Genomic DNA, 11,313 nt, shown 5'->3' with positions numbered 1-11,313 from the left:
GATAGAGGGAACACAAGCAGGGGGAGTGGGAGAGGGAGAAGCAGGCTTCCCGCCGAGCAGGGAGCCTGATGTGGGGCTTGATCCCAGGACCCTGGGATCATGACCTGAGCCAAAGGCAGACGCTTAATGACTGAGCCACCCGGACGCCCCTACCCCCCATCTTCTTATGGATGTTTGCTTATGGCAATAAATGGACCATCAATTGGTCAAATTTTCAGATAGCATTAGATTTTTCGGACAAAACTATCTCCACACGAAAGTGCTGTTTCTGAGAATCTGGGATGGGAATCAGAACATCTGGAAAATGGCAATCCTGGTCTTAAGTAAGTTAACCAGTTTTGTTTAAAGCAAACAAAATGATTCCAATTAAAGGCAGAGAACTGGGAATTAGGAAAGACAAATTATTTCATCAAGAAATTTCACTTACGAAACTACCACTTAATAAAGACAAAAACTGTACTTATGTTAGTAAAGTAGAATGAAAAAAAAACTTAAAGTATGTATGTATATCAGAAATAATTATTATTTATTAAAGAGTAAATAAAAAATACCTTGCAGTGCAGTCTATAACATTTCAAAATCACCAAAGCAGAAAAGAGCAAATGCCTGGAGGAAGAGTTGTACTGACATCTCACAATCTGCTCTTACCGAATAGAGGTATCGCTGGTTGAACTGCTGCATCGCTCCCTGCAACTGGTTCCGCTGAGACTGCCACTGCTCAAAGTTGCGGACAGACTCCATGGTGGGCCGCTGCCAGGTGGTTGTTCTGGTGTTATGATCCACGTAATAAACTCTGCCGCGATCATCAACTCTTCTTTCCCAACTACCACCAACAAAGTAAGCATGAATAAAAATTGAACAGAAACTGGAAAGTATTTAGTTAACAGTTCACTCATATAATCTAAAAATCAGAGACACGACAATGTAACTGTAAAATTTTGAATATGTAACTTGCTTTTTTTAGCTAAATTGCCTTCCCATTCTACCACTACATTATTTCTAAGAACTGTCTAAAAAAGGGGCCAAAGACTGAATAGTCTCCATATCAATCTGACTACCCTCTCTCTTTATCTGGTTAAGAAGCTACTGAGTGTTCACTGTACACCTAGTGATCTGCCCCTCCAGCCACTGCCCAAGTTCAGGGCTGTAACTCAACTCTTAACGGGTCTTTAACTTTCCTGCTGTTATCCGGCTGAACACAAGTGCAGATTCAGTCATGTCATTCCACCCATCACAGCTCTCTGGCACGGCATTAAAAATGAATCCATTCACCATTTCAGCCTCATCTCCCCTGAGCCCTTTCAAGGGACCTACACGAGAGCCAAATCAACTCACTTGCTGGTCCCAAGTGTGTATGTTTCACTTTGTCATCTCTTTGTTTGAATATTCCCTCAAAACAAAATGCCCTTTCCTATTTCGCCACCAACTGAAGTTCGCTCCATCCTCCCAGGTTCAGATAACCGTTAAGTCAATTTGTGCCATTAACTTAGTTATGTAGCTTATTCGAGGGACAAGGCAAGCCTAGAGTTCTCCTACTTACCCCCATCTCAGCTCCCTCACAAACACTTCTTCTCTGTGCCATTAACTCATACAATGATTTAAGAATCCTTTCAGCAACCAATCTCACAAAAATAATATTACTTGTCTTGAATTTTCTGGACTTGGACTGTGTTTTATATTGGTGGACTTTAAGTTACATCTGGAAGGACAGATACTCTGAGTGTGTAGCAAAGACAATAAGGAAAATATTGCAGGTACAGGCAGAGTGTGGTTTTTTTGGTATGTACGTATGTATGTATGTATTTAAAAGATTTTGTTTATTTATTTGAGAGAGAGAGAGAGAGACCACAAACGGAGGGGGAGGGGCAAAGGGAGAAGCAGGCTCCCCATGAGCAGGGAGCCCAATGCAGGGCTCGATCCCAGGACCTCAGGATCATGACCTGAGCCGAAGGCAGATGCCTAACTGACTGAGCCACCCAGGTGCCCCTCAGATAGAGTGTTTGAAAAGAATATAAATAATAGGGATGCCTGGCTCAGTCAGTTAAGCGTCTGCCTTCGGCTCAGGTCATGATCCTGGGGTCCTGGGATAGAGCCCCACATCGGGCTCCCTACTCAGTGGGGAGCCTGCTTCTCCCTCTACCTGCTGCTCCCCCTGCCTGTGCCCTCTCTCATGTGCTCTCTTTTTGGCAAATAAATAAATAAAAATAAAATCTTAAAAAGTAGACAAATAATATAATTCAACTAGCTATCAGCACTATAATATGTATAAAGAGTTATGAAAGATAAGAACACAAAGGAAAAGGAAGATCTGTTTGTGAATGACTGTGAATGACAGCCTAACAGCATGAATTTATTTAGCCTGTAATAGAAATATTTTTATTCATTTAAGACCCTCTATAATTTTAGCCATAATGTAATACAATTTTACTTATAGTAATCTTTTAGATCATAACTTTGAACCGCTCTCACATCTCTTATATCATTAAATCTCATGTAACATAGCTTAGACCACTATCTTTGGAGAACCATACATATGAATTTTCCTAAATAGGCCTTTCATTCCTTAAAAACCAATGACAAGCACTACAATTGGACCAAAATTCCTTAACTACTCTCAGTAACTCATGCCAGTGTTTGACAATCTCGAGGAAGCCCCTTCAGACTAACTGTAGAAGAGATACGATATAACAAATCTCATTTACTGAAATTATTTTTCACAGAAGTAAATGAAGGAAATATAACATGCACAATGAAAGAATCATTTTATGTTGTAATAAGTAAGTTTAAGAAATCAGATGTATGATAAAACACAACTGGAGATGCATAAAGATGCCACATTACCCTGGAGGTAAAGGTTGCGGCCTCTCCCATGTGGTCGTTCGAGTGTTATGATCCACGTAATAAGTTCTACCATGAGGATCTTTTCTCTGTTCCCACCTTTAATAAAAATGCAAAAACAAAAATAAAAGATAACTAAGACAACCTGAAAAATCATTCCTTCTTATAATCAGGAAAATTACCGATAAGTCTTACTTTAAAAGGTTATATATACACACACATATAAAGTTTCTTTTCCCAATTATTAGTGCCTTTTAAGTTCTTAATTATTCCCTTTCTATTAACAGTATCAGAAACTCAATAAAATAGTTAACAAAGGAGGATAAAGTAATACCTAAAGTTTTAAAAAGTTACTAATTTACAGAATTTATCATCAGAAAATTTATTATCAGAAATGTATCATCAGAAAAGACAAATCTAGGGACGCCTGGGCAGCTCAGTCAGTTAAGCAGCTGCCTTCCGCTCAGGTCATGATCTCAGGGTCCTGGGATTGAGCCCTGCATCGGGCTCCCAGCTCAGCAGGGCGTCTGCTGCTCCTTCTCCCTCTGCCCTTCCCCCTGCTCGTGCTCCCTCTTTCAAATAAATAAATAAAATCTTAAAAAAAAAAAAAGACAAGTTTAATCAAAAGTAGAGGAACTTTCAGCCTAATATGACACTCAAGGCACAAAATGTTAATGAGGTAATATTCACTTTTGCCTGCAATTTCAAAAATACATATCTAAAAGATTTTAGCAGAAACTGCATTAAAAAAGTGTATGTGGTGACACTGCTCCACAAAAATTCTTCGATATGCATACAGTGTCTTCTTTTTGTATACAACTATCTCCTTCTTGTTTCTGGTAAAACTCCTGAGTTTTTGGACATCCCAATTTCATCTTTTTCTGTTCCATCTCAAAGATTCTCAATCTCTTATTTTCCCCACTCTTATTTTCTCCTCTGTGATTCCTGTTTCTTCCTCTCTATTCTTTCTGTAATATGGTATAGAAGAAAAATGTTAAATATAAAATATAAAAACCTGCTTTTTTCTGAGTTTAACATTCTTGTTTTCAATTGAAAGTAAAATAAATGGAAGTATTTTTCTCTCTCTTAAACCCCAGGAACCAATTTAATTTGATTCCTCTTGGCCTTTAATTATTAAACTCTTTTTTTTTTTTAAAGATTTTATTTATTTATTCATGAGAGACAGAGAGAGAGAGAGAGGCAGAGGGAGAAGCAGGCTCCCAAGGAGCAGGGAGCCCGATGCGGGACTCGATCCCAGGACCCTGAGATCATGACCTGAGCCGAAGGCAGACGCTTAACCATCTGAGCCACCCAGGCGCCCAACTCTTTTTTTTTTTTTAAGAGTTATTTATTTTAGAGAGAGAAAGAGAGCAGAGTGGGAGGTGGGGCAGAAGGAGAGGGAGAGAGAATCTCAAGCAGAGCACAGAGCCTAACACAGGGCTCGATCTCATGACCTTGAGATCATGACCTGAGCCAAACCCAAGAGTCAGACACTCAACCCACTGAGCCACCCAGGCACCCCTAAATTATTTTCTTACACAATGATTATACATATTAAAGCTATTCCCTAAGCAAGGTGTACACATACACACATACTTACTTAAAAAAGACATGTAAAAAAATTAAAAGTTTACTTAAGCTGCATCCAATAAACACAAGTCACAAAATGCTTCAGAAGTAACTATGAACAATAAAAATGCCCAAGTTCACAACTGACTCAGGATCATTTAAGTTGTTAAACTTATCTATTAAAAAATTACTATTGCTCTCTTCCTTTCTGTGGCCTTCACTGAAGCACCAGTAGCTAAAATGAAGTTCAATCCCTTTGTGAATTCTGACCAGAGCACACTTGAGTAAGTAAATATGGAAGGATTTGGTGAAATATATTACAATAAAATAACTGAATTAAGTTACTGATTGAATAACTAGCGGTTTCAAACTTGGATAATGGGACAGATAGTAAGACTTGCCTTCTCATAAACCACAAAGAACAGTTACCTCATTGTCTCCTGTACTGCTAACCTCTGTGTCCACAGACTCCTCCTCATTAGAAGCTGACTACCCTTTAAAGTCTCTCCCATTTAAACAAACAAACTTTAAAGTCTCTCCCATTTTATAAAACAAAAACTAACCCTCAGTTCTCCATTTCTTCCCGCGCATTTCCACCAACCAAACATTCCTTTCTCTGTGTGTTCACAGGTAAAAAGCTTTACATACCAGCTCTCTTTAAATGTTTTCTACACACTTCTACCCCTCCCATTCACTCCATTACACAGCACTCTGAATACAGCTCTATTTCCCAGAAACTGCTTTGTCAAAGGTCAACAATAAATAATCTGTTGTTAAATTCAATCGGTGCCTTTCAGTTCTTATCTTACTTAAATTTTTTAGCAGTTTTTGACCTTCTTAACCACTTCCTCAGAAGCATTTACAAGCCAGAGCCTTTGCCCAGTTGTTCACTCACTCAAAATCATTTAATTGGGCACTAATTCACTTATTTAACAAAATTTATTGAGTACCTGCTATATGGCAGGCATGGTTTTGGGTACGAGAAGTACAGAAATGGACAAAATAAAGCCCTTTCCAGTCCAGTGGAGAGAAAACTGACAAGACACAAATATATGTCACATGGTGATTTAAGTGTTACAAAGAAAAATAATACAAGTTACGCTGATTAGAAGAACCCGACTCAAAAAATTCATGCTGATCCCGTTTATACTTAGTTCTGTAACAGGGAAAACTAATCTAAAATCTATAGTGGAAAAAAATCACAACAGTGGTTGACTGAAAAAGGTACTTAGAGAACTTTCTGGGATGATGGTAATATTCAATATTTTGATAGGGGTTTAGTCATCAATGTATGTGTTTGTCCAAACGCATCAAAATGGTATGTAAACTTTACCTAAAAAACTTTAAACAAATACTGAACTCTAGTTAATGATAGACAAGCTGAAGTACTGAAGGGCAAAATATACTGATGTCTGCAACTCACTGAACTGCATTTAAAAGTTAGATGGATAGAGAGATGAAGAGACAGGAGATAAAGCAAACAGTAAAATGTCAATTACAGAATCTACTGGTAGATACCAGGGTGTTCACTGGCAAATTCTTTAGATTTTTCTGCATGTTTATAAATTTTCCTAGCAAAAATCTGGGGAAAAATAAGACAGGGTAAGGGGATGGGTGCAGAGGGGCCTGATTTAAACAGGGGGAATCAGAAAAGGCCCCTGGAGTAAGGTAGCATTTGAGCAGAGACCTGAATGAGTCATGCAGATATCAGAGGAATAACATTCCACACACAAGTCTGGGCAAATGCAAAGGTCTTTGGGTGAGATAATGCTTGGCATAATACTCAAACATCATCTCCAGACTGGAATACTCTTCTCTCAGAACACTCGTAATTTCATTGGTAATTAGCTAAATAGCTGAGCAAGTTACAAAGAGAGGAAACACAGGAACTAAGAAAGATTTTTGAGGAAAGAGAGAAGATGATGTAAATTTGAAAACTGCTAACTCGGACAAGTTACACAAAGAGAGTACTGCCTAAGCCAGAAGAATCAACCTTGGTTCCATTCTTCTTTTCTACTGCCTCCTCACAACTAATTACTAGGATACATCTTATCATCACCTTATGAGACTAGTGTCCACCTTAGTGCCGGCTATTTTAATTTTTCACCCGGATTAGAAGTTTCTAAGCTTTTCTTTTTTAAAGCACCTTTTTTTTTTCTTAAGATTTTATTTATTTATTTGAGAGAGAGAGAAAGAGAGTGCGAGCAGGAGTGAGGAGGAGAGGGAGAGGGACAAGCAGACTCTAGGCTGAGCGCGGAGCCCGACGCTGGGTTCGATCCCAGGACCCTGAGATCACGACCTGAGCCAAAACCAAGAGTCGGACACTTAACCAACTGAGCCACCCAGGTACCCCTGCTTCCGAACTTTTTTGATGACAGTTCACAGAATAAGAAATATGTTTTAAATAAACATCTCTGTGTGTACTAGAATGCTATTTACCTACAGATTTTATACACACAAACCCGCACCAGAAAAATAAACTTTCTGGAAACAATGTTTACTCTCACTACAACTAACATTCTTCCGTATTTTCTATTCTGGTCTATACTGATTTACTTCAATTATGTGTTCAAATGCTGGTCATAATCTGCTAATGGGGTGCAACCTGCAACTTGAAAATCACTTATGTAGGTTACTACAAAAGTCTCCTAACACAAAGATCACATATGGTGGCTACAGGCATGCTGAAGCATTTATTTGGCCCCCACAGAATTAAGTTTATGTGCTTATTATCATTTTAAATCATAATGCCTGCTTCTCTCATTTATAAACCAGCCTGGCTGCTATCCTAACTTGTCTCCTTGACTCCTAAAATCTGTCTATACCACTGCTAGAATGAATGACCTAACTAAAATGTAAACAGGACAATGCCACAACCCTGCTTAAAATTCATTAATGTTTATTCATGGTTTTCAGGAAAATACTCCCACACTCTTAGAAAAAGTATACAAAATTCTTCATAGCACTGTTTACTCTTTAGTACTACATATGTCACTTCCTCAAATGCTGAACTCAAGCTGTAACAAAATACTATTTCCTGAATTCTACTTATACATTTTTATGGATGCCAGAGATCTGAACATGCAGTTGGCTCTACTGAGAATGAGCCTTTCACTACTGGAGCCTACATTATTGCTCTGCTATCTCCTAACCCTCTGTCAGAAATGCACTTAAGGGTCATCTCTTTCAGAAAGTATTCTTTGATCTCAATAGTGTAGGCTACTCTCCTGAAAGATCTCTGTATATGTTCCCACCCACAACCTGCTAAACTGAGGTCTAGCCCAGCTTTAACTATGCGGTATAGTTGCTGCTTACTTATTTTTACCCTCCCATTAGACCATGAGGTTCTTAACAGCTTCTTAGATATACATGTCACAGTGGCAGACACATGAAACTAGGATAAGTGACTAAGCTGCCAAAGACCGAAAACGAAGGGACAAAGAGATTTTTGAGAGAGAAGGGAAGATACTGTAAGGTCTGAAATGCTGGCAGGAAACAAGTGGGGATTTCCAGAAGTAGCTGAAAATAAGCTCAGAAAAAGGTCTGGCCCAGACAAACAGATTTGATAGTTACAGTGACGGGAGAGCATGAGCACCAAGAGAGGAAGAAGAACATGCGAGCAGAGGAACAAAGGCTAAAAAAGGCTGAAACCACTATTAGGCAGTGGGCAAATCAGATGAGGCAGCAAACAGCACTGAGAAAAACAGTTCAGAAAATAAGACAGGGCTATGAACACAATGACTGCGATGAGAAACTGAGGGCAGAAGACCTCTAGCAGTGCAGTTTCCACAGCTCCGAGAGGAGCCCTGCTAACTGCTATGAGCTGTGCAGGGAAGCACTGCATCCGTACATCTATCGCAGCACCATCAAACTGTACCACATATATGTGTACAAGTCTGACCCACTAGAAATAAACTTTTTGAAGTCCAAGACAATGAATGATTAACTCATATTAGTATCATCAAAGCCAAGTAAAGAGTCAAAAAAACCTGTTAAGTAAATCTGGGAGAGATGACCAAATGGAATACACACACAGAATAACTCTTTAAAGGAAATCTTGGGAAGCTGAATGTTTTCAATGGGAAAATTTAAAGGGAACTAAGAATTATTAAGCAGCAACAAAAACCTGAATTTTTAACAGAGGTAATCAGCAGAGTTAGGTGACTTTCCCAGCACTCAGTGCTAACTGAGAAAAAGGATGGCCACACTGGGGCCTGGGGAGCAGAACATAAAGGAAGCTAGAGAACTGAAGTAATTATATAGTGTTATGGTCATTCTTCTCTAGAAGTAAAAATAAACCAAGAATCAAATCAAGTGTGTCTTGCAAATTAACACTAGGTTTTTTCTTTTCCCTTCATACTGCACATACTTCATTAGTTAACTGTCCTCAGTTTTAAAAAGTACTTGGTTTGTGGCAAATGAATTATATCAATCAGATTCCGACTTTGATTTCAAATTACTAAAAAATGGAAAAATTTTATATACACATTCAACAGTCATATTATTAAAAAGTTGCTATTCAAATGTAAGTCAAACTTCTAAAAAAATATATTTAACATACCCTGATGGCAAAGTTTCTGTGTTGGTATTTCCAGACTGTTGCCGTACAGGTTCCGCACACCCATCTGGCTGTCTTAATTTGGCTGCCTCAATAGCAGAATTATTTCCAGAATTAGAGGCAGCAGGGTCTAAAGTACTTCTAGCTTCAGATCCAAATGCTGCACTGTTAGAAAGAATACATTCATTGTTTTCTGAGGAAGTCAGTATTTCTTGTGGAGGATCTTCAACAGTAGCAGTAGTGCAATTTGAAGACAAGGAGGTTTCTTCAGGTACTGTTGCAGTACCCGCGGTGGAAGCATTATTGGTTGGTGCAGATGAGGATGATTCTCCATTAACTGAAAAGAGAAAAATCAGTAAGCCGAACTATCAAGGAATGATAAAGCAAACAACTCACCAGTTATACTTATTTAGTTCCTAATCCACCCTGAGTAATGTATCAGGTACTGATGAAAATAATGTTTTTTCTTGCTCACATTTTACAGATGAACATATAAATAATAAAAATTTAAGAATACAGTTGACCCTGGAACAACACAGGTTTGAGCTATGCGGGTCCACATATATGCAGATTTTCTTCAATAAATACAGTACAAACCTTTACGAGTTTAACATTTTCTCTATCTTACTGTACTGTAATACAGTATATAATAGATATACAAAATAAGTGTTGACTGTTTATGTTACTGGTAAGGCTTGAGGGTCAAAAACAGGCTATTAGTAGTTAAATCTGTGGGGGGACTCCAAAGTTATACAAAGACTTTCAAATGGCAGGGGTTGGGGGTGGGGTGATGTTGGTGCTCCAAATCCCTTGTTGCTCAAGGGTCAACTGTGTGTATACACACACTAATAACCTTAACTTAAGGAAAAGAGAAACCAGCATGAGTATAACGTGTTTTTCCTCCAAATGATCAATTCTGAAAGTCTGCATGGTTTATATAAAAACTTTAAATGATCCCTTTCAATCTCCCTTTTCATATGCAAATGGTAGTAATTTCAAAAGGGTAGCTAATATCAAAAATGCCAATGGGGCAGATAAACAGTGGCATTAATTTAGTACTACAGGGGACTGCCAAAAAGATCCAGAAATTTATTCTACACTTTCTGAAGAAATGACTCAGTACTGGGATCCACTAATACAATTTTCTTAATGTTCATTTTAAATGTGATTGATGAATTTCAATTATGTGTCACTATTAAAGTGAGCCAGATTAAAACTGCAAAGAGAATAGATTATTGACCAAAACCAAAGAAAATGCCACATAAAGTTCTAATTGAAATGGGGGAGGGAGACCTAATAAAGAGTAATGGAATCATCAGGTAGATTTTTAAAGAAAGAAAAAGATTTAAATAGTGGAAAGGAATATTAAAGGAATCAAACTGTAATTACAAAAAAACCAAGAGAATGAATTAAGTTCTGTCCAAATATGGGGGAGAGGATGGCTTGGAGGAAAAAAAATACAAGAAATAAAATATTTACAGTTACCCTGTATCAAACACTGTTAGATAACACTGAGAAATGAAAAGAGAATGTGCACAGAGAGACTAAATTCTGGTGTCCTCTATATGATGCTCACTTAAAGAATTATCTCATTTAATATTTACTGTTCAACAGTGCAGAAATTAATTTCCAAAAATGGAAAAGCTTAGCAGCAGTATTTTCAAAGCAAAATAACACTAAATGGGAAAAGAGGAATAATTGAGAAAAGATAATCCAGACCAAGAAGAAACAGTCATTAACCTTTATGCATGCTAAAACACAGCACACAAAACACAAACCGTGAGAAACAAAGGAAGAAAATGAAATATTAAATAGCACCACTCAGTGGTTCCAGGCAGAAGCTTCTCTCCTACAATAACTCAACAGCAAGTGCTCGCAGCCCTTCCTGCATCTGAACCACTACCTCCTGGTCCAGCGTTTCTTGCTTTCACTACTGGCAACAGCCTCCGCGTTTTAGTCAGCCTGCTTTTTCTCTCGTCCAACTACAACCCATTCTCCAAATGACAGCCCAAAGAAATCTTTTTCAAAACATGTAACTGATCTTTTCACTCCCCTAATTAAACACACCAGTGAATTCCTACAACTACCAGAATAAATTCCAAACTTTAACCACGGCCTATACTAAAGACTACATTAATCTGCACAGCTACCCTTGATTTCTCATAATGGCCTTTCTTCTGTCCTTGAATAGAACGAACTCCTTCCCACTTCAGAGATGTGCATTTGTGGTTCCCATGGTCTTGGAATTTCTCACGACTGGCTTCTCCTCATCATTTCGAGTACATGCTCAATCACATCTTCAGAAACCACTTGAGGCAGTGCTTGAGTACCCTATTTAATGCTGTTCC

General features: G+C 38.2%; 1 protein-coding gene across 5 annotated transcripts in view; it reads right to left on the bottom strand.

Annotated features, from left to right (window-relative positions):
• WWP1 (WW domain containing E3 ubiquitin protein ligase 1) overlaps positions 1-11,313 on the bottom strand; it is a 118,615-nt gene that overhangs the window by 38,690 nt on the left and 68,612 nt on the right. For all 5 annotated transcript variants that reach the window (XM_032421947.1, XM_032421951.1, XM_032421949.1 and 2 more), the window contains 3 exons: positions 8,969-9,302; positions 2,842-2,937; positions 649-823 (listed from right to left, as the gene is read on the bottom strand). In XM_032421947.1, coding sequence (XP_032277838.1) covers positions 649-823; positions 2,842-2,937; positions 8,969-9,302 — 605 coding nt within the window. The remainder of the gene's footprint in view (positions 1-648; positions 824-2,841; positions 2,938-8,968; positions 9,303-11,313) is intronic.

The sequence above is a fragment of the Phoca vitulina genome, unplaced genomic scaffold (assembly GCF_004348235.1).
Source record: "Phoca vitulina isolate PV1807 unplaced genomic scaffold, GSC_HSeal_1.0 scaffold25, whole genome shotgun sequence".
NCBI lineage: Eukaryota > Metazoa > Chordata > Mammalia > Carnivora > Phocidae > Phoca > Phoca vitulina.
The sequence above is the reverse complement of the archived record's forward strand: the minus strand, read 5'-3'. Positions and strand labels throughout refer to the sequence as shown.